Source organism: Watersipora subatra, chromosome 3 (genome assembly GCF_963576615.1).
Source record: "Watersipora subatra chromosome 3, tzWatSuba1.1, whole genome shotgun sequence".
Lineage (NCBI taxonomy): Eukaryota > Metazoa > Bryozoa > Gymnolaemata > Cheilostomatida > Watersiporidae > Watersipora > Watersipora subatra.
In genome coordinates, this window is record NC_088710.1 from 52,305,261 (window position 1) to 52,332,662 (window position 27,402).

The following is a 27,402-nucleotide window of genomic DNA, read 5'->3' on the forward strand; positions in this document are numbered from 1 at the left end:
TAACTAATAGCTGATGGCAGCAAGTTGGCTCGCTAGTCTAGCCCGGAATTGGCTATGCATGGCTCAAGGCTCCATCAGACAACTATCTGATTGTAGTAGCAGAAGGTAGCGGTGCATGTCGATAACGCTGTAGCTCAATAGCTCACTGATTCATACTTTCCTTGACATAACTAGCCTACCTCTCGTTCACCCTTAACCTCATGTCCTTTCTTGTCTTAATCATATAGCTAATTTACCACTACAACTAATTCTTGCTCTGGTCAACTGTTGTGGTTATTATGGTCAATCACTTGCCAATTCATATGGAAATATAAATATCTAGCGAGTTGCTGTACATTGAAACTCAAGGTCAAAGGTGGTATCTTCTTGTGTAGAAAAAGGCTGTTTTTCTCAATAGACCACCTAATCTGGTCTGGTAGCTGGATCTCGAACATCATCGCCTCGGTGTGGACGTGTGGACGACTAGTTGTATAAGAGGATAGCTCCGATTACAATTGGCTTTGGTTGGTTTGCCGATTTGTGCTATTTTTTGCTCTGATGGTGTAGCCAGTAGCGTGAGTCGCTGTAATCTTGGGCAACTCAAGGCAAAAGCCGGTGTTTATGGCTCTTTAGTGACGGGATACTGTAATTAGCTAACTTGTTATATGATGTTCTTCTAATTTCTTTAAAATTTTCTTCCACTTATTGGAGTTTGGTCTTCATTATCCACTTTTCTTCTTATTCCTTACCAACCCTAACTGCTAACAAGTTAGTTGCTGATTGTTCTACTTACATATGATATAATCACTCTAACATTAACATTTGCTGTGCAGTTTTTTGAGTGTAATAACCTCATGAGCTTACCGTGCCGAATTTAATCAAACTTATTTTAGCTGACAATCCTGTTTGGGGTGGTTCGGGTTCTCCTAACATATCTACCGAGTTAGCCGGAAGTAGCAAGCCACTACCACCCTCTCGGCCTCCGAGGCCTCCACGTATGTCTCTCCGGGTGACAGGCTCTCGTGTTGTTGTTATGCCGCACACGCTTGTCTCATCTGTTGTGTTGTTTCTATTCTTTTCTCTCTTTCCACACTTTTGTGTTTTAATTTCCAAGATACCTATATTACTTTCCGCTCATCTTTGCCGAGTCAAATGTCATAGATGTGAGTGCTGGTTTCATACGCTTCTCTCAATATAATTATGACTTAGCTTCACATTGTTCTTCCTTTCATAGACCGTCGTAACTCAGTGACCTCCTTTACAATTGGAGGTGGTGGCAGGACAGAGTTCTCGAATGCTCCTACTCGAACTAATGCCACGATAGACACGAGGTACCATCAAGCGGAGCAGGAGCTTAGTCAGGCTTCCCTTTATATATTCTGTGAAAAGAATCAATCGAAGGTGAGCTTCCATTTTTATTTTTAATCATTAAAACCTTTTTCATTATGTTTAACTTCGTCTTCATAAACTTTTGATAGCCTTAAAGTAGGTTTATCAACTTTCTACCGATTTCTATTTCTGTTCAACTTAGTTTTGGTGAACCAAATTTTGAATTAATCGAATCTCAATTAGCGGGTAGCACAGTCACAAATATTAAGAAGTTTCAACCATCGTGCCATTTGAATAGTTTCTATTTGATTATCAGTGTAAGATGTCTGAACAACGTTGGCTCGCTGCTTCAAAACATCCCATAACCGGCTCCCCAAGACCTCCGCATATTTTAAATTATAGAAAATAGCTCCATATCTTTCATAGTATAATTATAGCCTTTGGATAAGACTACCCCTAGTTTCACTCTTTTTATGGTTTTAACTCAAATCATCGCTGTAAGATTACATCTGCAAAAACCTTAATAGTTGCTCTTTTCTAGATATTTTTTGAGCTTCAGTAGGGCCATTTAATGTTGATTAAAATACCCGAGTTCAAATTGTAATGGACTCATATCTGCCTATATTATCAGTGCGAAAATATGAATAGTATTACTTCTTTTTTATCTTTTCTATAATAGGTTTTACTTGCAGTTAAACTTAACATGACAAAGGCTATACCTCTCAAGTACTTATTATGTTTGGTTGGTAGGTATTTTGAGTTAAGTTTTGATGAAACAGTTTTTCTATTAGGTTGATAAGGTAATCCGAAAATTTTAATGTGTGTTTACGCTTTAAATGTCACTTTGTCTGCCAACACATAAGGTAAGTAAATTTCTTCAGCTAGTTACGAACACATTTCAACGATATAAATAACTTTTAGTTTTAAAACAATATAACATAGCATTCTTGTTGTTGTGATTTCATTGAAACCCTGTAATGAGCACCAATGATGTGAATGAATGATTGTTTGAACCCAAATGGGAATTTGGGCATAACTTCACCTAATTCATTTATATATACATATATATACATTATCCCAAGGTTTGTCATCTATCATTCGGTGTCTGTCCAGTTATAGCAATTAAAGTCTAAGAAGGAAAATTGCGCTTTATACTGTTTTTGAAATCGCGAAAAACGCAGCCCTACTTTTGTAAACAGCCGAACCTAACCACAAAGCTACGCCGTTCTTACTATTCCCGTCGCTTTTGCCATATGTTGTATAACCTTGTCACGATTGCACACGCTAGATTATTAATTAATATAGTGCGCCCTTTGGTCATGATACCCCTGTTATAAGATGTTCCTGCTTTACTCTATAAAACAATGCTTTTTGGTTCTAGGACAAATTTGTTTTTTGCCATTCGATATCAACAAAAATTTCTCTCGAAATTTAAGATTGGCTGTTGGTTTACTGATTACAACAAAATAACAAAAATGTTGATATGCTATATGTCGAAATCCCTCCCACAACACCAGAAAGAGATATACGTTGCTCGCTATTGCAATTCAGCGTTATTCGTTATAAGTTATAGTGAGAATGAAGCCGAAAACAGATGAGTGAGAAAATCTTAGTTGAAAGTTGAAGTCTAGTAAAATACATACTAAAACTTAGCTTTAAGTATGTGTTTAGTATGCTAAATTCATGTAAGTTAAATTCAACGTTTATGTTATACGTCTGTCTCGAAGTTATGTACTCCCCATGGTACGTACTGCACATAGTACATTGTAATGTTACATTTTATTGCAGATCATAACCACTAAATTCACTAAAGTTACTGTAGGTAACTATAATTACTAAGGTTAACATATTGTTCTGTTACTAATTTCTAAAAAATTTTAAAAATCGTACTTAGGGGTATAAAAACCATAGTAATTATATAATGCTGAACTCTCCTTGAAAAAATCATCAAAATTTTATAGTGCAGTACATATTAAAAATCAATAACAAAATAACAAAACCAATAACAAACCTTAGTAATTATAGTTGCCTGCAGTAACTTTATTGTATTTGGTGTATTTAGTGGTTATGATCTCCAATAAAAGGTAACATTACAATGTACCGTAGGGAGTTCCTTCCTTCAAGACAGACGTACGTATAACATAAACTTTGAATTCAATTCAAATAAGTTTAGTTTATTAATAAAAGCATACAAAAAATACACAAGTATGTTTTTAGTAAGCTAAATTCATTTAAGTTAAATTCAGCTTTGATGTTAGGTCTGTCTCGAAGTTATGTACTCTCCACGGTACGTACTGCACATAGTACATTGTAATGTTACATTTTATTGCAGATCATAACCACTAAATACACTAAAGTTACTGTAGGTAACTATAATTACTAAAGTTAACATATTGTTTTGTTACTAATTTTTAATAGGTATAGTAGGCCTATGTATATAAAATTTTGATGATTTTTACCAGGGGGTGTTTGCATTAAATAATGACTATGGGTTTCTATACCACTCTATACGATATTTTCGCCTTACAATGCCAACATTGAAACGAATTAAAATCATATGGTTGTATACCAAATAATTTTTTATTGTAATCATATCAAAACAGACTTTATTTAGCCATTACTTGCTAATTATTTCACATTTACATTTAAACACTTTCACAGTTGTTTTATTTTTTCTCTTAATTTATCTGAACTGCACAAAAAACTTTTCTCATAATATGAAGTTTGAAAGTTAGAATGGTAACTGTTGTTACATGTTAAATAAAAATTGATTTTCTGTATGAAGACTTTTTATTACCCGGGCAACGCTGGGCATTCATCTAGTATTACTTATTACTGAAGTTTTGGCATGATTTTTGCTACAGGGAATGAAAACTGAGCATTTGAGTAAGTGTGAGTTTGTCTCAGTGGATTTCCGAGATGTGACTAGCGTGAAGTTGAGCTACAAGAAACTCATGCGAGCCTGTTTTCCAGCAGCCGTGTCAAATCTACCAGAGCATTCCTTCAACAAACTCGTTGCTGAATCAGGCTGGCTAGTACAGGTACGGCAACTAACTATCAGCAAGAGTGGGCAACTGTCAGATCAAGTGCTAGTATAAATAGCCACCACTTAGAGATCTCTATTCTTTAATAGGAAATAAGTTGTTGTGACAGTGCTATAATTAGCTAAAAATATAAACAAAATGTTGCTTTATTTAGATTCAGAGCATTCTTCAGTACGCTGGGGCTTGTGTGGATTTACTTGATGCACAAGGAGCTTCAGTCATTCTCGCTCTCGAGGATGGCTGGGATATTACAGCGCAGGTTGGTAGTTAGCTGACCTGTGTAGTAGTTGACTTGCAAGTATTGGTCACAGTTATAGTGCGTTAGTTGGGTAATATGTTAGTCGGATGATGTTATAATAAGCCACCGCAACCCCCTCCCCCTAGTTGTTGTGACGGTTGTGTATGTAATGGATTAGGTGATCTGATCTTGGGTTTCCGTGGTTGGGTGGTTATGTGTTGTTCTGGTTGGGTGGTGTGGTTGTTGGGTGATCTGGTAGTGTTGCAGTCGTGTGGTTTGTTGGTCTGTTGGTTGGGTGGTTTGGCGAAGTCACACACTAGTATGATTTAGTTTTTTATTACTTCCTTTGGTTATCCTTTAAAAAGTTAAAGGTTTTTCTTGTTTGCATACAAAATATGTAAGATACTTTTTTCATGGTGGTTTAGACTACAAAATGACCACCATGCACAGTTTTTGTCCCGTATTGATTTTCAGTTTGCAGTTTTATTTGGAGTAGCATTATAACCGAGGACTGTTCGTGGAATGTAGGATGAATAATCAGCTAGTCTTTTGTAGATAACCAGCATAGCTGAGATGCTCCTCGACCCTTACTACAGAACCTTTGAGGGATTTCACACCCTAATTGAAAAAGAATGGCTATCATTTGGTCACAGGTTCTCCTATCGCAGCTGTCAGATGATGAAGAACCAATCTACTGCATTTGCGCCCATGTTCTTGCAGTTCCTTGACGTTGTACACCAGGTATGGCTGGCCTTATTGCACTGTTCGACTGTCTTGTTGGCAGTTTTACTAGCTAAAACTTATAAAATCGAAAACATTATATTGTTTCAGCCTTCAAGGTTGTTGAATCGATTGATACGAATCATTTAAACTCTTCTGTTTTGGTTTTTTGGCTATCAGATTAAAAAATAGAATGCTAGTTTTAGTTAAGCACTAACTGTTTTATCTCTGCAACATCATTTGTATGTCACACCATTACTCTGTAGATACATCTCCAGTTTCCTATGTCCTTTGAGTTCAACCAGTTCTACCTCAAGTTCCTCGCCTATCACCATCTCTCTAATCGGTTTCGCACATTCATGCTTGACAGTGAGTACGAGAGACTCGAAGCTGGCTGGTTGCTGGATGATAGGCCAAGGATAGGTATAACTTTCTGTTTTTATAGAGCCAAACTGGATTTGTCCTCGATAAGTTGCTCTGGTTGTGTTTATTACTTTAGCTCAAAGCATCATCTATGACAACTGGTTAAGATAAAAAGCTTGCATGTTTATTGTTTGCACCTATTGGATGTAGGAATGGCAGCGGCTGACTTCACAGCCAATATGGGCAACAGCATTTGGGACTATATAGACCTACAGAGGGTCAAGAGCTCTATTTTTCACAACTTTTACTACAACAATGAGGAGACTCAAGACATGGTAGGTCTTGCTTCCCTTTAAAACAACTCACTTGTTTTCTTCGCTCACACCACTTGCTTAATGTCTTTTCAGCATAATTAGTTCAGTATTAGATCTCAAATGTGACTTCATGGTACAGTTGTTTAACTAATTGGGATTTTACCTGTGAAGTCTCAACTTTGGCATCTCTTTTTTGCTGTAATTAATATTCGAAGGAATTTTCCTCTCTCAATATAGGTGCTGCGGCCACATTCTAATATGGCCAACCTTCTGGTCTGGGACTACTACCTCGAAGAGAGCTTGTCTCACGGCCCATCATATGACCTTGAACTCGCTCGAAAAGAAACGCAGCAGCAAGCGAGTGAGATGACAGATGATAGTACCGAGTCGGGTAGAATTACGATAAACAACTGCTACAAAAATGTCACTCTTCATATGCCTAATGCTTTCACTTCACATCTGCAGGTATGGTTATTGTATTTAAGTGTGTTAGCAAATACTGAATCAGGCCCTTGCTCATGTACGTATCTATACTCCCCAGACTACCTTTTGAGAGGATGAAGTTAATCCATTCTGTGCGATATCGTAGGAGATAGCAGCTATAGAAAAAGAATCTAACCAGTTTCCGAGTAAGTGGTCTGATGTGGTGAATAGACTACAGGAGCCATTGAGGGACTCTTTCCGCAGACAGTATTCCCTAAGCACTCGCTACTGCAGATCACATGGCCGACATGTGCACAAGAGGTCTACCATCGAATTTTTGGGTCAGTCAGCATTCATCTATACATATCTCAAAGTTTGTGGTCTGTTCAGCTATAGCGATAAAGTTTTAAGAACGAAAAATTTGCTACATCCTGGATTTGAACTCACAAAGATTGCAACTGTAAGTTTATAAACACACGCACCCAACCACAAGGCTAAGCCGCCCTTATCTTTCTTAGTAATTTTATCTATGGTATCTGTATTACTAAGTGGGGATGCATTTTTTATCATTAATTAATATTACCCTTTGCGTATGTTTTGCTTTTTGAAAACTTTTAAAAGCCATTTCAAAGCTCATTAGCTATTCTTTTAATTTGTAATTTTCAAATCTCCTATTACCAGTTCCGATTCCCAGTTCTTCGTCGTGGCAATCGCTAATAACTATTAAATTTAAACCTTTCACATGTGGATTGTTTTATTATTTCGAGTGGAACTTGCATCTACATTCTTTTTCCATTCGATCAGACAAAGTATCTGACAAAAGAAATTTGATATCTCATTTGTACCTGTATTAAAAGGTACCAGTATTGTCATATTCAAAGAGTGGATGGATATCTTCGGTTGCAACAGTAACCTTTTTATTTATTCAAACACTTATATGTAATCATTGTTATTATTAATTCAACATATTCATGGTTTTTATTTTGTTTTCTCAGTTCGTAATAATTGCATCAGTGTCAAATCATTTTCTATTGGAGTTGTTGTAGCAAAACAAACTACCTAGCCATTAATTGCTAATTATTTCACATTTAAGCACCTCTACAGTTGTTTTATTTTTCTCCTAATTTATTTGAACTGCACAAAACACTTTTCTCATAATATGAAGTTGAAAAGTGAGAATGGTAAATGTTGCACATGTTGAATAAAAATAAATTTTTTGTCTAAAGACTTTTTTAACACCAGGGCAACACTGGGCTTTCACCTAGGTTCGTTCATTTATTGGTGTCAGTTTCTCGCTGCAATATTAATAAATGTATGCACTGTCTGGTTATCTGCAGTCAAGGGAAAGATGATTCCACAGGCAACAAAGATGTTTAGTCGGCCACACTCATTTGAGAATCATCACTATAATGCACCACAAACGTGTGACTATTGCTCGCGCATCCTTTGGGGCTTCATGAAGACAGGTTAGTAAATTGCATTAGCAGTATTGAAGCATTGGAAAGGTTTTAGGTTCTTTACCGAAATTAAATTTCGACAATGTTCATTCTTTTTAAACATCCTCTTATTTGTGACGTGTCCCAACCACACGAAGTTATAGAGCGTTAAAGCATTACATGTGCAAATAATTTTTTGTTAGCTTTTGAAAATTTGAATGTTTTAAAAAATCATTTTTCTTCCTTCACAGCACCCTTTTAGACATTTTTAGCTTATCTAACAGAAGCTTACTTTATTGTTAAAAGCTGTTGCTAAGCAAATCGGAACTATACTATATTGTTACGTGGTACATAAATAATAAAACTTCATACTATCGACAAATAAAACATACACGGCAGTATCGAAGTTTATGAAAACGTTAAACATGTGCGGCTGGCATTACTGGACTGCGCTTACAATTAACTGATTGGTTTATTGGATATAACTGTCATCATGAATTTTCCGTCAATGTAGTAATAAATTACTACTCATAAAGACACCGAGATAGTAATCATAAAGAGAAGCGTTGACTCAAGGCTTTTTGCTTATTAAAAAATGGAGAATTGAGTCAATGCATCTGTATGCTGACAGTAAAGAATCGATTTAATTCTTATTGATAGGATGCGCTGAGTCATTTCAATTCTACAGTAAGTAAAAGATACCAGAGAATCAATTTGATTCATTTGTAAATTGAGCCTTAAAGAATAGAGAAAGCATAATATTATTATGCTTTATTATTTATCTTGAGGTGTTGACTGATGTTCTAAAAAAAGAATCAAGGAGATTGACCAACCAGAAGCTGAGATATAGCCAGCCAAACACAGGTCTACCAAAAAACATAAGTGTTTTGGTAATCATCAATATATGACATATGAAATCGACTTATGTGCCATTGGTCAATTAAGCCAACTAATGCGCTCTCCTATAACAATCACGGCGTTTTAATTGGTTTAATCCCTGGAAGTATAGAACAATCAAATTGGGCCTAACAATCATTGCTCTGAGAATTCCGAACCAGTCCCTCTGACGTGTAGATTAGTTTTAGCATAAAATTATTACACGCGTCTATTATTTCGCAACATTCCGCTATCTTGCTAGTTCAGCTCAGTTTTGTTGTTCTCCTACTTAGCTTCCCTATTCAAACTCATCTTTAGCGTTGTTCAGATTTTTTTAACTATAGCTAATAAATGGAATCAATTAAATCAATCATCAATCTGGGTTATCATTTGGAATTTTCTACAAATTATATTAGTTACATCATTTATTCTATACGCAGTTATATTATTATTTTGTATAATATGCATTATGAATATTATATAAATCATAAAAAATAATCATAGATAAGATAATAGATCAATAGAAAAATCAAAAGTTATCGTTTTCTTTTCTTACAGCAAGAGCAGCACGGTCAAGTTATTCTTTTTAAGATTATGGCTGTAGTGAACTTACAGTTTGTTAATAGTGACGATAATCATGAAAATCAACTGAATGCTGCAGTAGATACACAATAGAAAAATGATGAATGAACAAAAATTCACATTCCCATTTTTTATTCTAAACGAACTGCAATCGCGGATGTTGCATATAGACTATACACGCGCCGTTCGTTGAACAGAGGATCTTCGGAGCATATCCGTGGATATCGAGTTAAAATTTGAAGCACAATAGTCAAAATCTGCTCTTCTGTTTTGAAAAATCATGGCGAGGGGGTTGTGGGCAAATGCCTTTACCACACAATGTTTGCTTGATTTTATTGAGAAACCAGAGCTAGTCTGTAAATTCTTTACTATCGCGAGAAGCGTTTCACATCTCGTAGCCAAAACAATCATTATACGTAACGGCGGTAAGGGTGCGCAACTCCGGCACATGAACATTAAGTCGATTTTATACGTCACAGTTTTCGGGATTTTCGAAGGGTTTTCCTCTGATTCTTTATTAGGTAGACCTGTGTTTGGCTGGCTATATCTCAGCTTCTAGTTGGTCAATCTCCTTGATTCTTTTTTTAGAACATCAGTCAACACCTCAAGATAACTAATAAGGCATAATAATATTATGCTTTCTCTATTCTTTAAGGCTTGCGCAATAAGGCTTGCTTTAGCAAGCGTGTTAATTCGAGGCCCATCTCTGCTAATCTGTAAATTGTCTCATTGTTTATGTGGTTGAGACAGGTCACTTACGTAGGTCATGTCAGCTATGAATAATTGTGAGTTGTGCGACCACTCATGCGTATCATGTAAATACGTCCTACTTATTCCTACGATCAAAACCACAACCTCAAAGCTAAAACATTCGTAGCATGTAACACTAGTGATTGTTATTGCATGATTTATAGATACACACGATTAGTGCCAGCAGCCAGCCCTTATTCCCTATTGACGACTTGAAATTGATGACTTACACCATGAAGTTGTAACACCGTCTGGTTTTATGCAGCTCACTACAGAGTGACTTTTAAGATTCTACTTACGTATCAAATTGTAACAATATCTAGTTCAATTACATGTGTCTATATACCAGATTTCACAAAAATCTCTTTAGCTAAAAAACGTGCATTTAGTTGTTCAAGCCTATAGCGTATCTTGATTTTTATAATAATGACTGTCTAACTTTTCTTATTAAAATTAGCAACATTTGAACTGGCCTTAAGAGAGACATTATAAAGTTGATATCACTGTTGTAGAGTTGAAGTGTGCAGGTTGTAACTACATGTGTCACGAGAAGTGTAAGCCACTTGTTCCAAATACTTGCTCTAATGAACGAACTCGAAATGAAGCCAACAGCAACGGATCTAGCGGTGGGGTTGAATTACAGACAGCCTCTCAACCCCTGCAGTCTCCAAGTGATGGTAGGTATCTTCTCAGTGAAAAAATAGAGTGTTCAAGGTTGTCTAAAAGTAGATTATAATTATATTAAATCATTCCACTCTCCGAGGTTGAAAAGATAGAATATTTTATAACATAGAAGAGAAGACGATCGTTGAAAGTTCTGAGACAAAGTCGGACAACAAGTCGAAGACATATGAAGGCTACCTTCACAAGCGTGGTGCTATGTTGAAAGGTTGGAAATGTCGATGGTTTGTGCTTGACTTCTTAAAGCACCAGGTTCGTTTATCAGCATGTTCTGTTTTTATTCCGCCATTCGCAGCTTTCCTATACATTCTCCTTTACATGTTTTTGTTTAATACATTCCGGTTTGACCCTAGTTTTGTTTGGTTTCAGTTGAGATACTATGATGACAAAGATGATACTCATTGTAAAGGATTTATAGATCTGGCTGAAGTAGTGCACGTAGCGTCCACTAAGTCAGCTGCCGGTGCTCCTAAAAAAGTTGAGGATTCCGCTTTTTTTGAGGTAATTTTTACGTTTTCGGATTCAGTGTGCATTTATTCTAGACTTGTAACGGTGTGTATTGCGCGCGCTGTGGTTATCTCCCATTGATCTGAAATATAAGTCACTCTGTTCTATAGATGAGAACAGTCAAGCGACAGTATGCTTTTTTTGCGGACCCTCCGGAGGAAGCACACAAGTGGGTGGAAATAATCCAGAACAGAATCAGCAGCTAACCCTCACCCGACATCATCAGGCAATCATAGGAAATTATTTGTAGCGCAGACAATGACTTTAGTGCCCAAAGTATCGAATCTCACAGCATATCAGTTGATATATACAAAGGGTGTAACCTCACCAACTTCCCATAGCTTTCGTCGTCAAGTCACATACCTATCTCCTGCTCAACTGTGCAATACATTCAGACAAGATATATGTTGATATTAGTTTGTGTGCATTGCTCAGCATAGAATGAATATTGAATTTGGTTGAGTCTATTTATTTACTGCGTTTGTAGATTTAGTTGAAACTACAAAATCATAGTATGTTCTATGTTAATTCTATATTTGTTAGCAGAGATAATATGACTTCCTTTTAGTAGTTCGTTTGCGGCTGCTTTTGAGATTATATATTTAGATCTTGAGAAACTGTGTTTTAGTAACCATGTTAAACCTATTTTGGTATCTTTTGTACAGTGTACAGAGATTGTATTACGCTGATTGATAAATATGAATAAATTCATACATGGAAACATATATTCAATTCCAAAACTGCTGGTAAGAAACATACAAATAATTCACTTCAAAAAATGAGTGATAATATTGCTGAGTGTTGGTGACATCCGGGAAGCTCAAATAGAGCTTTGGCAGTCACCTGCTACCCATGTTAATGTAATAATAGTAACAAGCTGAGCTGCTGCATTTGAGAAAGAGCTGGATATGAAGGCTCGGAATCACGAAAGCGTGCAAGCTTGCATTATTTGAGCTGCTTGTCCTTCGAAGTAGTTAGCTGTAATTAAAACAAAAAATTGCTGTATAGATTGTTGACGGATTTATAGTACACGAATAAAGTTGTGCCTATTATTAGTGCAGCCCACCACCAGGTCAAAATATGGAACAAGCTGTGCGAATGGTTGGAAATAGGTAAAGAGAAAAAGAGCAATGCATGAGGTGTCAGAATTTGCATACATCAGAAAATATTAATCTGAAGATCAATGAGTAAACTAAAACTAACTGATAAACTAAAAAATAATTCGGAATATACTCAATGGCTGAGGTGAACAAAAACCTCCATCACCAACATTACGATGAATATTATTTTCAATTTATGTGACAGATGAGCCTTGAGCAAGTAAGTTAGAACACTCCTAAAATATACATAAGATAGAGCTGTTAGTGAGATGAGCATTTCAGTTACAAGAAACAAACATGTTTCTGACAATAATTTAGCTAGATCAGCAAGCCATCTCTAGAGCACTGCTGGAGCCACTCGAAGTAGTTAACACTCAAGGTCTCCCATCAACCCTTGCTATACTATTTTGCAATAAATCACGAGCCACAATAAATGCTACATGCTTGATTACTATCATTACAGCCCTAGAGAACAAACTGTTCAGCGACCATAAATGTGTGCAAGCAAACTGAGAAATTTATGCAGATAGGGCCATTAGACAAATTTAGATGTGGTTTTAGATAAATAATTTGCTTTGAAAATGCATTAGAAAAACAACTGTTCAAAACGATCCAGTCTATGAATATTTTGTGAGACTAGAGGAGACCATAAAACGCTACTGAAGCACTTGTATTTTACAGATACTGTTATAAGCAAGCTGATTGCTTGATTTAAGAATAAATTAGATATCTAATTGCCAACTCTTTTAAAATTTGTTGCTTCTACCATAATTGTGTATTGAGACAAATATTTGATTACAAAACCTTCAAATCAGCTTCCTAAAGCTTTCAAAAATAAAAATGCATGACTATATTTTAACTAAAAAACTTTGCTGCAAAGGTTTAATGTGATACATTTTAAAACAGACCATCTATGTGATTTACTCAAAGTTATGGATTACCAAAGAGGCAGGAGTTAACCTCCTCACGAGTCAATGCACATTATAGGCGTCAAGCAAGAGGATATTCAGAGAGTATATCAGTAAATTGCCGTTATCATTTTTCCAGTTATTTCATACACTTTGAGTTAAAAAGTAGGAATGATCACTTCATACTACCACCCTAACTATACTATAACAAATCCTACAAGTTGGTTTTTAATCTTTATTTCAAAATAGCATTAATTGAGTGCTACTTATTATCCAGACCTTTTATACGGCTCCAGTCGTGCTCTAACAACAGAAGACCTAGAGAAGGTGTCGAGTTGAATTATCGTACTCTTCATAAAATGTAATAGAAATAAGATAAGATTATCAAGGTAGGGACCGGAATCAAGTTAATCCATTGCAAGGAAACACAGTAGAGCAGGGATACAAATAGCCCAAAGCTGCATACCTATTAGGATTTGCTGAATTTACTATAGACTAACAAGGCTGAGAGAATGCCCGCTAATAACACACCTACAGCTTGGCCTGTCGACGAGCCAAAGTATTCTTGTATAGCGCTCTGTATAAAACAAGGATAACAGCAAGCGTTAACATAACAAAAGCTCATAACATCTAGATTCATCTTTTGAATTTCAAATAATAATCCATAGGCTAAATGGTACTTGGTTCTGTCTTAAAAAGAAAACTTACAACAAAGGCAGCAACAATGAATGAAATAACTTGCAATAGTAGGAATCATGCATCATAATAAGGAAGAGATAATTAAGAACCATATGTGAGTTGCATAGCAACTTACGGTTTCATGCATAGAAAGTAAGGTAAAGTAACAACAAGCAACATCATGCGTCGGCAGCTTATATACTTTATATATAGTTGGAGGGCATTAGAAAGGCAAGTTACAAGTGTATTGAGCTGCTAGGCTGGAGCAAGAAAATAAGGGGATTTGTTTTTATTTGTGAGGTAAATAAAAAAACATCTAAAAACTATGAAAGTTGACTGTAATAATTATGACTTTCATGTAACACAATCTTAATCTTTTTATTTTCTGCAACACGAATTCGAAATTTTATGCACTTCTTATAAGTTGGTCAAGCGAATAGTTTTGCCACTTGAAGTTTTCCAATTGTATAAAATATTTTTATAATATAAATTTTAAGATAAATTTATATAAAATTTTAATATAAATTGTAATATAAATTTATATAATAAAATTTATATTACTATTTAAATGGGTTAGCCTGGTTAATGAAATTAATTTGTTAGAATGCATATAGATTTTGCTACTGGAAACTGCATGACTAAAAATAGGAGGACAAGCAAAAGCAACAAATCCAAATATCGAACAACGACTACGATGAACAGGGAAAATGAGAGTCCATATATTTACCCAGCCTCCTCGAGATATAATCCAACCAGCAACGTAATCACGAATAAATTTTACAACCCATTCTATAACAGTCCTGATGATAGACACATTAGAAAGAGCCTAAAAGAAACAGCATAAAACAAATACCATGGTGTATGTACACAAGAGAAGAGATCAAGAACGGAGACCTATTGCACTATATTTGCTGACGACCTCCCATCTCTCACACATGCATTATCTGTGCTTCCTGATATATATATGTAAATATATATATATATAAATATATATATATATGTAAATATATATATATATGTAAATATATACATGTATATATATATGTAAATATATACATGTATATATATATATGTAAATATATATATATATATATATTGCATAGAAACTATTTGAATGCACAGCCTTGTCCATTTAATAAAAGAGTCTGCACAAAAAATTTATTCTCATTTAACATATACAACAGTTACCGATCTAACTTTTAAACTTAATTTCATGAGAAAAGTGTTCTGTGTAGTTAAAATAAATTAAGAAAAAAAATAAAACAATGGCCAACAATTGTAAAGGTGTTTAAATGTGAAATAATTAGCAATGGCTAGATAAAGTCTATTTGGCTATGATTATAATAAAAAATTATTTGATACAGATGCAATTAATACGAACTGAGAAAACAAAATAAAAATCATGAATATATTGAATTAATAATAACAAAGAGTACATAATAGTGTGTATATTAAAAAAGGTTACTGTTGCTGCAGAAGCTATCCATCCAACATTTGAATACGACGATACTGGTACAAACGTAAACATGAGATATCGGACTGTCTTTGTCGGATGCTTTGTCTGACCAAATGGACAGAGAATGGAGAGAGAATGTAGAGGCAATTCCTACTCGAGTTTATACAATTGTCCACGTGAAAAGTATTTAGCACTTACAGATTTAGTGATCAACCTTAGGAAAAATGGAAATAGAGGAGTGTAACAGCACATTTGAAATTAAAACGGCACATTTGAAAATTACAAATTAAAAAAAATTTATAATGATAAAATAATAGCTTTTAAAAGATTTCTAAAGAAAAACAAATGCAAAAGGTAATATTAATAATAAAAAGTACATATTTAGCGTGTGCAATCGCGATAAGAATAGATAAAGAGTTGAGAATAATATGAACGGCTTAGCATAGTGGTTTCGCACGATAGTTTGTAGACTTACGATGTGCATGTCGCGAGTTCAAATACAGTTTGAAGATGCTTTTTTGTTCTTAAAACTTGATATTTATAACTGGACAAATACTGAAATTCATACAGAGATATGCTTTTATCGGGCAGTCCATAATAATTTATATAGAAAAAATGTTTTACACATGGTACCACTAAAATAACCAATAAATGGAAAACATCGATAAATAAAAAAGCATTGGCATGTGGTGTCATAAGCGTAAAAACCAAGATTTCTACATGATAAATTATTTACTTTTGTGTTTTAAAAATGTGAGCTATGAGTGATTTTCTTATTTTTACATTCCTAGACGACACAATTGAGTAGGAAAATCTGGCACCACGTGTACAAATATTTACTTTCATCGTGAGCTTTCAGCTTTTTATGACCAAACTTTATGAAAAAACAAAATTAATAGCTGTTTTCAGGACAAAAAGGACAGTTTATATGATACACTAGACTATAGTCTTGAGTACAATTCGATCTAAGAATATTGTTCAGACAGTCTTTTAGTAATCCTATGCTATACGGAGTAGATAGAACACAAGCAATTCATACTAAATCATTTGTAAATTCTTAAACTACCCACAGTGTATGTGTAAGTGTGAGACGGATGTGGGCAGCTGGTTATATTACATCCTTCTTACTTTCCAAGCACAAGTTCAATATACAAATCTATACACGTAATGTAGACACAGTTATAGTAGTGAGTAACAGAAAACTAGGAGCTATCTCACTACCCGATACTCTAGAATGAACCATACAATATCAATAAAATACAACTAGCTGCGAAGTATGTGTCTAGGATCGAGAAGGATTTCACTCAAATATCTGCTAGAATCCATTACCTTTTTAGCCATTTTGTAGGCAAAATAGAAAAGCATTACAACACGTCCCCAATTGTACTGGCCATCTTTAAATATCTCTTTGGCTACATCCAAGAATGTCACCTCAGATGAGTCGGCGGACACTCCGTCGATCATGCTGTAAGGTAGTATTTAGTACCGTATAAATCTATGTATATCAATCTATGTGTACCATATCTATGTATTTCAGTCTCTGTGTACCATATCTATGTATATCAGTCTCTGTGTACCAGATCTATCTTTGTATCTTAGCATATCAGGCTATGCGTACCATACCTACCGTAAAACCTCTAATTGAATGCCACCTCTATTTGAACGCCACCTCTATTTGAATGCCACCTCTATTTGAACGCCACCTCTATTTGAACGCCACCTCTATTTGAACGCCATGGCATTCAAATAGAGGTTTTACAGTAGATAGGTATGGTACACAGAGACTGATATACATTGATAGATTGGTAGACAGAGACTGATATACCTGCAACTGTTTATAAGCTGTTTTTAATACCCGTGCAACACCATGCGCTCGGCTATTATGCTATAAATTTGCAAATTTGTTTGTTATAAAATGGTCATCTATCAGACGCTACAAATATATATTCATGAACAAGTGACATAAACGAACCATACTTATATTATAATACATGTAGAAACAGAAATTAACATTTTTGAAATAAAAATATTTGCATCGTCTGCCTAGCCAGATGCGTACACACAGACATATGGTACACACAGACTAATATGCATACACGTAGATAAGGTACACCTAGACTTATATACATAGATATAGTAAACAGAGACTGATATACATAGATGTGGTACACAGAGACTGATATACATAGATAGATTGGTAGACAGAGACTGATATACATAGATATGGTACACACAGACTAATATGCATACACGTAGATAAAGTATATCTAGACTTATAAACATAGATATGGTAAACAGAGACTGATATACATAGATGCGGTACACGGAAACTGATATACATAGATATGGTACATCCAGACGAATATGCATACACGTAGATAAGGTACACCTACACTTATATACATAGATATGGTAAACAGAGACTGATATACATAGATGCGGTACACGGAAACTGATATACATAGATATGGTACACCCAGACGAATATGCATACACGTAGATAAGGTACACCTACACTTATATACATAGATATGGTAAACAGAGACTGGTATACATAGATAGATATGGTACACAGAGACTGGTATACTCCCATATAGATAGGTATGATACATGGAGACATATACATTACATAGATACCGTAAAACCTTTAATTGAATGCCACGGCACTCTATTTTCCAACCTTTCTTCTATAGCAGCGGTCAATTGAAGGCGGCATTCAGATAGAGGCTGGAGGTCTATTTTTCAAATGGCTCGTTAAAATTTTCGGAAAATAAATTTACTGACTGGCTTTTTATGTGCAATAGAAGAGGAATTATGAGCATCAACTCATTATAAACCAAGTTAAGATAAACACAAGGATGGTATCAAATAATCTATAGATACAAATCTCAAAGTTTGTGTGTTTGTCCGTACTTCGATGTGTCCAGCTATAGCTATTTAAACGTTGAAATGAAATATCTGCTTCATGCTGGGTTTGATCTCAGCACCTCCCCTTCACCAGGCAAATATCTTACCAATTTAGCTACGTGAGATGTATTGAATTCTGAGGCGATATGAGCCATTATGTCGGTTAAAATAGGCATAGCATTCTGTGTTACGCAAGCAACTCAACTCAAGCTTGCTCTCACGGCTCATATTAGTAAGTTTAGCAATATGGACAGCAGCGCGTGCAAACTAGTCTTTGGCAATGTGCCAGGCTAATGGCAGGCAACTACATTACTTGCAACTGTTTATAAGCTGTTTTTAATACCCGTGCAACACCATGCGCTCGGCTATTATGCTATAAATCTGCAAATTTGTTTGTTATAAAATGGTCATCTATCAAACGCTACAAATATATATTCATGAACAAGTGACATAAACGAACCATACTTATATTATAATACATGTAGAAACAGAAATTAACATTTTTGAAATAAAAATATTTGCATCGTCTGCCTAGCCAGATGCGTTCTCACTGTTACTTTCAATGAAACAACATATTCAGGCTGTTCCATAACTTCATGCTGTCTTTTGACATGAACTCTTTTACTGCACTGCGAAGCTAGTCGATATTGGGGTCCAAATAATTTGTTAGCAGAGCAAAACTTTTAGCCGAATAGGTGCTAAGTACAACTTTTAGCCTAAAACTAGTAGTTCATATACCATCGTAAATGTAAAACCGGTTTTCACATACACCGACGTATCAAGACTGCGTTGAACAAGGAACTACTATTAGCCTGATAAAGTTATTAATTATTTCTATTGTGTTGCTTTCAAAGTTTTCACGAAAAAAATCGAAAAGCTTTGAAGTTGCAAAATAGACTTCGATACGAACAGAAACAACAAAGGAATTAATTGTTATTGATGTATCCGAGTCATTATTAATACGATTTTGTGGACACTTTTCTATTGGTCACTTGTTATTATGGTTTCAAAAAGATTAAAGGTTGACTTGCAACAAAATTCACATTACAGTTATTTGGTATCAAAAGATTCACCATGTCTTACTCTGTTGTGTTGTAGGTGCAAAATATGTGGGAATGTGATTACAAGCTCTTAAAAGCTCAAAAACGAACAGTTAATCGCAGCCACACGAGACCGCCGTAGTTTGGATTCTCTTTCCAAAACGGCTCAAATGTGACGTAGTTGTGGTAGATGGTTTCTGTTCACACTTTCATGCAACCTTATTCGTCGAAATATTTTCACAACCATACTTCACGCATTCAATAAAACCATGTCTATTGTTCTTACGTGTCTGTTTTATCGTCATTGTAATGCTGTCACTTTAAGCCGTGATATCTTATAACTTACCGTAAAAATTCATTTAATTTTTTAACCTTACCTCGAAGGAGTACATATCATTGTCTGATAATCATGACGAGCCTGTTGGTCACCTGTGATAATCGAAAAGTGCTGCAAAAATTATTTTCGAAGTATTGGGTCGCATGATCAGATCACGACTTGACGATTGAATAATGCCAAAACAAAACTGTAAAGTAGCGAACATCTATATTTGATACGGGGTATTCGGTAAAACTCGAAGTGTTTGTCATAAACTATTGCTACGATAAGTTTATATTCACGTTTGTATTCATTTTATTACATCACATGACAAGACAATAACCAAACCGTCATGGCTACGTCAGAGAAATAAACGGATTCCAATCTACAGAGGCTTTTCGTTTTTAAGCTTTTAAGGGCTTGTAATCACATTTCCACATATTTGGCATTTACAACACAACAGAGTAGGACATGGTGAAACTTTTGATACCAAATAACTGTAATGTGAATTTTGTTGAAAAGTCAACCTTTAAAGAATGTCAATGTAGCGGTCAAATAGAGGTGGCATTCAATTAAAGGATAGCGTTCAACCCTTCTCTCTTCTCAACCCCTCTCAACGCTTCTCGCTTTTTCAACCCTTCTCCAATATTGGGGTCAAATAGAAGTGGCATTCAAATAAAGGTAGGGTTTAGTTAGAGGTTTTACGGTATGTACATGTATATCAGTATGTGTACCATACCTATCTATGTAAGTTAGCTTCTATCTACCATGCCTATCTATGTACCCCAGTCGTTGTGTACTATACTCATCTATGCATGCACTGACATTAATGCATAAACAGCGATGGAAATGCTATATTAAGTGTTGACTATGTTATGACCTGCGGTATCTTATCAGCAGTCTAAAGTGGTCTAACAATAACATTCTGTTGCATCATATAATGATGTAAAACTGCCCTATATCTAAACTTTCCATCAGTGAGCAAGTCAAACATATTTCCAATAGTCTGTCTACAAAGGCGTGAATGTAGGAAACCAGAGTTGATTCTTCCAGGAACTACTTTATTCAATATGCCCAGATTACTCACTCTTGTAGCCTGTGGTCCCCATCCAATTCATCTCCAATTTGTCTAAGGGCCATGCCTATTTCACGATAATTCTCTCCAACAACTGGAGGCCCTGTAAAAATAATATAGCGGTGGTTATTCCATATATCTACACTTATAACCTTCCAAGGCTCACCACTCTCCATTACTCATGCACCAACTGTTTAGTTGGGACAAACCTTGTAGTTGATTGTCTAACATCCGTTTTAAATCACAAGCTGTATGCGATTTACTGATCTACATCAGAGACGTACAATGGGCCATTTATTTACCTTTAGCAATAACAAAAAAAGTGTCCTTTGGTCAGTGGTCACTTGTCTGCGACCAATCTCTTGACGCAGCATAAATGAACTACTATAATTATGCATTACTATTTAATTCTCCAGCTATACAATGCTGAAGAATTTTTGCCTATTATGTGTTGCTGTCTACCCTTTTCAGAATATTATATCACCATTGCAATATTTATTTCCTAAAGTCAGAAAAGTTTACTACTGTATAATCTTCAATTTTGAGTTCACCGGAGTGTTTAATTATTACAAAACTGGATACAAGAGCTCTCAACTGCACTAAAACCGTGAAAACAACCATTTGTGATATACAAATGTATATTTTTATACAGTAAACTGCTTTGCTAGTCTTACATTGTATTCACTTTCTCCAAATGCTTGTAACTTCATGATGTGGCAATATAGTGCGCCTGTGTGTGCAGATTGAGACCACGAACTGGTTAGATGCCTGGTTTTTCAAGTAAAGGTTTCACGTATTAAGAAATATGTCTTGTCTATGTGGATACAAAATTAATGATGGCTTATGTTTTGCTGAACACATTGATGTGTAGACCTTGTTTACAAACACCTTTCATTTTGGCAGTAGATCTTCTGACTCTATGTGTCTGTGTATGTAGTCTAACATCAGTGCAGAACCTGCAGTTTTTGGTTAGTATCTATTTATATTAAACAATTCTACTTTGTCATTGGGTGTGTCTGTTAAGGTTTGCCTATTTGTGTGTGTTTGTTTGTCTGCGTAAATGCTATGTGTTTCCAGATTTTTGCCCGATTGCACTCAAACTTCACAGACACATGCTCCGTTACTCTGTCGCCAAAAATATTTGGTTTCAAAGCTCCTTCTGGTTCCTGAAAATCAGCCTCTTGAACACCTATCTGTTGGCTATCTGATTATAAATGGAAGAGATCCTGGGCAATGCTGAGCTGAATTCACTTAGAGTTTAGGTAAGATTCTGGTTTATGGGCAAATGTCTGAAGTTAAATAAGAAAAAGGACAGCACTTGGATTTGGCCCAACCAGCTAAACATATCAGGGGTGTTCAATAAATCAGTTTATGAATACTCAACCGCCCGATAAGGAAATTTTGTGTGGGGAGAAGCAGGTTCTACAATTTAATTCCCATGTTGAGTCATCTATTTTGCAATACCAAAACCCATGAATCAAAACTGCCATTATATGTGAAGTACCCACTAATGATGCTTTTCCCCTGTCCGCATGTCACTGACCAATAAACCACTGGCTGTGCAATGCACAACAAGGTTGAGGAATAAAAACTGAGCTAACCTCGAGGTGTACCGGGCTCATATAAGTCTTCCTCACGAATCTGGTCACCGAGGCCATCTCGGTCAATCCGATCTCGAATGAAACTAGCCATTAGCACCCGTGCCTGATTTCCAATCACTTGTCGGCGATTGTCTGTCTCATCAGCTGCTTCTCCATAAGCTGAAAGATAAAACCCACACGGAATTAAGATAAAGCAGATAAAGAGATGTCATCAGATTAGCTACATGGTAAGGAACAAGCACACCCAAAAACCACCGATAATGATTATCAAGCAAAAATGAGATTAATTACGACTATGCAGCGGTCAGAAGATTTCACTGTATCTCAACCAATAGCCACTAGCAATGTAAGATCGATAGAACTGGTGCACAATGAAAACCACTCATGCCTTATGTTTAAAACTTTAAACCTTCAGTTACCAAATTAACTATTGGTCACGCAGAGTCCCACAAGCATTGCTTAGAAAGGTACCCATGTCAATGTCAGTCTGAACCTTATGACTAATCCTGGCTAATGATGAGAAACTCACCGAAGAATGACAAAAAAGTAGCGGTAAAAGGTAACAGAGACTAAACATTAAAAAGACCAAACAGCATCTGATGAAGAAATAAGTTGTAGCAAGTTTAATAATTATATTCGTAAATAAACTAAATCACATGCATAGAATGGGAAACAAAAATGGACAATGTGAAAAAAACTGGATGAAAAAACAAAGTTTTTCTCAATTATCACTGTTACCAGAAATTATAGTAATTTAATCTTGTTCTTCAGCAACCTCAGATTAGACGAATACATAATGTATGTGTATAATGACATCGCTAACCAATCCATTTTTAAAGGTGTGATGAATAGAAAATGTAAAGTGTCAAGTCAGCTAGTACCATTTCCTATGTACTCACAGATTACAGTTCATTGTAATGTCTATCGTTCGCTGCCACCACTGAGGCCACACAAGAATCACATTAACCTTGCCGAAACACATTAAAATTGCAGTTATGCCATAATTACACTGCTTATTAAAATATACTCATGCTGGAAACGATTTCTCTAAACAACTTCCAATGGTTCTCTTAATGGTGACATTGTGGGTGCTGACTCACATTTGCTTTTACATATATATATACATATAAATTTGGTAAGAAATTTATTAAAAATTGACTAAGCAAAAAATTACTAAAAGTTTCGTATTACACAAAAGGTGTGTAACACCTTTTTTTTACATTTTTTGCTTAGTCAATTTTTAATAAATTTCTTACCAAATTTATAGTAAGCTCTACTTTAGTATCGAGCACTTTATGCTGACTTTTAGCCTATACTTTATTGTATATATATACATATATATATACACACACGCACACACACACACCAGTTTCAGATTAGCCAGACAGTAGCAGTTTTAGTGCTGTGAGCAGCATGTAAGCCAGCACAGAAAGTTTTATTACCAATAAATGACAAATTTATAAGTGAGAGACTAGCAGGCCTACGGAGGCTAAAGGTCAGTTTTATTATATACTTATATGTATTTTATTTGACTAAATTGAATGCTTTTTGTTTTAATGTGACTTTCATGTCAATTATATAATGTTTGTTTTACATTATTATGCTTTACACTGTAGTTTCCTTGTGACATGTACTCTTGTAGACTTCACGGTCTATTCTGGCTATCAGTAAAATAAACAGTCATATCTACCAGAATACGATCAGTTCAGTTTAAACTACCACAAAGCCTGCTGTCATCTCGATCCGTGGCATTTTCGCTACAGAGAATATACCATGTCCTTGCATTCTCCTATTTGCACATTTGCGATTCTGAACTTTTATTGGTGATGCTCTCATCCTTAATGCTTATTAATTGCAAAAAATACTTAACGAGCGAGCTCTGAAGTCAATATCTGTTATTAAGTCGAGTTTCCCTTTATGTTTAGTGACCTTTATTTGATTATAATGTCTTACATACGTATAGCCTAGGACTTAACAAGGTGTAATAACTTAAATTTAGTCATAGATGAAGAACAACAAATTTATGCCTTTAAGAATGCCTTGAAACTGAATATACACCCTATTGCAACTTTAAATGGGGATTACAGAAAACTGATGAATGCAAAACATTGAACAACTGGCAAATATTGATAAAAAAAATCATGCTTAACTTACATACTGTAGAAACTATTTTTATGCAAATTCAAAAATGTTTAGAAATGATAACCTTAAGAGTGCATAGATATCCAGCTGAGAGTTAAGACTGTCACAACAGCTATAATTGTGACCTTTGCCGTGACCCAATCACCTCTGCTGAAAATCTTCCAATCACCTCTTAAAAAATCAGAAGATGTGAATACACTACGAAATATTGAAACAACTATGGTAAGAATCTTGCTCAACTATAAGGAAAAAAGCATTCAACTGCTGCAACGAGTATGAAGTCAGTGATTTTATCTATACTAAAACAACCACAACAGTATAAATGTTATCAGTGGCTAATTGAGTAAACATATATATACCTACCAGAAGACACTTGACAATTTTTTTATCAATATACTAGTTTCTAGAAATGGTATACTGGTAAAAAAGTTACTTTAACATAGTACAATATAAATTGAACCTTCGTTGGTTCACTGCATATTTCTGCTGGTTGACCCTTACAAATCAATAAAATTATCACATTATAGTTCATAATTGGTCTTTTTACAACTCTTCATCTTTCTGTTTGCTAAATAATGTTCTATCCCATGCCAACAAGTAACATTGTAAATAAAGTAATATTTAATTAAAGCCTTTCAAACGTCTGCTTATCAGAAAATATCAAAAAAGTATTATAAAAGAGCAACACAAATGACAACCAGTCAATAAAATGCGTCGCCTATGGATTGTAAGTAATTTGCATCCCTGGTACATAGGTTTTCGCAATAACACAACTCAAGCATAGAAAAACTCTTTTTGTGAATACAAAGTTACTCAAAGAATAATACGCTTCGTTAAAACTTTGTCGTTGATACTCAAAATCATGACAACGGAGTTAAAATAAAGTTGTACGATATCAAAAATGATCTACTTACAACTGAACATTCTCTATAAAAAGAATAACAAGATACCCAAAAAAATCCTTCAACGTACGCCTAGCAGTTCATATTTCAATAAAAACAACGTATATGTTACGAGTCAACCTATTGCAGACATACGTCGTTGAAAAATGTAGTTCATGAATGTTTAGCAGAACTCTCTCCAATAACAACTTAATTCACCTTCAGCTTGATCCCACCAAGGATTAGAGCGAGCATTTCCATCAGGCTTATCGCCTCCTCCGCCCTCAGCCATGGACAGAAAGTAAGCAGATTCTCGCGTTGATCAATCGTACGTATAGACAATTATTTTAGTTCGAGAATAAATTGCTGGTACCAGCTTTATAAAAAGTATGTTGGTTGAAAAGTTGAAAATTGAGTGAAATAACCGTAACGGTCGCATATTTGGTTCGTAATGTTTTATAATAACACGCATATTTGTAGCGAATATTTCAAGATATTGTAGCGAGCCCAGTTGACCGCGCCCACGGAGCAACGCACATCTTCAGGGCTTTGCTGCATTTATAGTTTTGTGGAGAGTTGCTGTACTGCATTTTTTTAAGTGCGGTTGCTAATATTATATTTTTATTATTGCAATTAATTAAAACATTATTTTAAAAGTATCATACTAGCTTAAATAATTATTCACAGCATTTTGTGTATGCATTTCGTCCCCGCACAGCTTTGTATAAATAAATTGTTGGCAAGGTAACGGCAACATATCATTACACATTCATTTATACATTTCATAGAAGTTCTGGTTTATTTGTAAACCATAAAAACGAATTGAAGTGCATTATTTTTAATAGAAAATACTACAAAGTTTTGTAGCTGTTGTTGTAAACGTAAAAATAAAGCGAGATATTCTAAAGAACAAACTCTATGAAAGGAGTGGTGGCCATGAAAAAGACCGTGGAGGAATAACTCCGAAGAGTTGTCTTATTTGGATGCTATCGGTCCCATGGACGTCAGGCTCATCAAGGCGCTCTGGACACCCGGCGCAGAAAAACATGGTGAACTGATCAAAGGGAAAAGGTGACGTAGCCAATATATATATAGAGAAGAGACTTCTGGGATAGTGGTTGACCTAGAAAAGATAACAGACGCCATTTATTAAGGCTTTTACGCAGTGAACAATCTTCTATAATTTATTTCTTACCGTTCACTCATTGGAAGACATTTTTTATGTTCACGGTTACATGTCAAAATATTCTAAGTTTCTGTTATAATTAATTGTTAGTGGTTTAAGATTACTTAAACAATATTGTTTCCGTTTTTGTTCTACGTTTTCTCGAGATAAGATTTTGTAATTAGCCCTTTTCGTTATCGAAATATGTCTTAATGTTTTTTTACACTTACTGTTCGCTACCCAGTATATGTAGAATTTCCTGGGCTTTTTGTTAGTGTTTAGATTGTTATGCTATAATGGCTCATTGTGTAGGAATAATTTTTTATTGTTCTGTATGTGAAAATTCTTAGAAACTCGGCAGCCAGCAAGACAATATGATTGGTCGGTTTGAACGATAACCGTCAATCTCTAGGCCAATCGCTTATGTAATATAAATACTGCCACTAATTTTTAGGCAGGGCAGCTTGGGTGTGACTCTTGAATTGGATGCATGACTAGTATTACTATAATAAAGTCGTTATAGTTGGAAGAATATCGTTTATAATCGTCACTAACAGCAAGCTCACACAAAATGACTACAAATAAATAGGATAATTAAATAATTATCCTTACAAGAGTTGTGTTCTCTCCTGTTGGTTTCAGCAGGTTACAGCGTTGGTTTCGGCGCACTCTGTTGGTTTCAGCAGAACGGAAGTGAGTTGGGTTCAGCTCCCTCCTGTTGGTTTCAGCAGGTTGTACAGTCAGCAGCGTTGGGTTCAGCGCACTCTGTTGGGTTCAGCAGAGCACAATTGAGTTGGTTTCAGCTCCCTCCTGTTGGGTTCGGCAGGTTGTACAGTTGGCAGCGTTGGTTTCAGCGCACTCTGTTGGTTTCAGCAGAACGGAAGTGAGTTG

At 35.3% G+C, this 27,402-nt stretch overlaps 2 protein-coding genes across 4 annotated transcripts in view; one reads left to right on the plus strand and one right to left on the minus strand.

Moving 5' to 3' along the window:
- Positions 1 to 11,967, plus strand: part of LOC137391670 (myotubularin-related protein 13-like) — a 36,634-nt gene extending 24,667 nt beyond the window's left edge. Inside the window, exons 27-39 of the mRNA XM_068078188.1 lie at positions 1,214 to 1,380; positions 4,173 to 4,349; positions 4,507 to 4,611; positions 5,146 to 5,331; positions 5,577 to 5,733; positions 5,884 to 6,008; positions 6,225 to 6,452; positions 6,577 to 6,751; positions 7,748 to 7,876; positions 10,567 to 10,731; positions 10,848 to 10,987; positions 11,105 to 11,236; positions 11,353 to 11,967. Coding sequence (XP_067934289.1) covers positions 1,214 to 1,380; positions 4,173 to 4,349; positions 4,507 to 4,611; positions 5,146 to 5,331; positions 5,577 to 5,733; positions 5,884 to 6,008; positions 6,225 to 6,452; positions 6,577 to 6,751; positions 7,748 to 7,876; positions 10,567 to 10,731; positions 10,848 to 10,987; positions 11,105 to 11,236; positions 11,353 to 11,448 — 1,982 coding nt within the window. The 3' untranslated portion in view covers positions 11,449 to 11,967. The remainder of the gene's footprint in view (positions 1 to 1,213; positions 1,381 to 4,172; positions 4,350 to 4,506; positions 4,612 to 5,145; positions 5,332 to 5,576; positions 5,734 to 5,883; positions 6,009 to 6,224; positions 6,453 to 6,576; positions 6,752 to 7,747; positions 7,877 to 10,566; positions 10,732 to 10,847; positions 10,988 to 11,104; positions 11,237 to 11,352) is intronic.
- LOC137391671 (apoptosis regulator BAX-like) lies at positions 11,950 to 25,743 on the minus strand. 3 transcript variants are annotated; one of them, XM_068078190.1, is made up of 7 exons: positions 25,566 to 25,743; positions 22,324 to 22,482; positions 20,735 to 20,825; positions 16,714 to 16,849; positions 14,656 to 14,754; positions 13,782 to 13,827; positions 11,950 to 12,220 (listed from the first exon to the last, which is right to left on the minus strand). In XM_068078190.1, the coding sequence occupies exons 1-7, from the start codon at positions 25,636 to 25,638 to the stop codon at positions 12,165 to 12,167; spliced, it is 660 nt and encodes a 219-aa protein (XP_067934291.1). In that variant the 5' UTR covers positions 25,639 to 25,743; the 3' UTR covers positions 11,950 to 12,164. The 3 variants fall into 3 exon arrangements, with proteins under 3 accessions (XP_067934291.1, XP_067934290.1, XP_067934292.1); XM_068078189.1 differs by having other exon boundaries at positions 13,717 to 13,827; XM_068078191.1 differs by lacking the exon at positions 13,782 to 13,827.
- Positions 25,744 to 27,402: the final 1,659 nt, after the last annotated feature.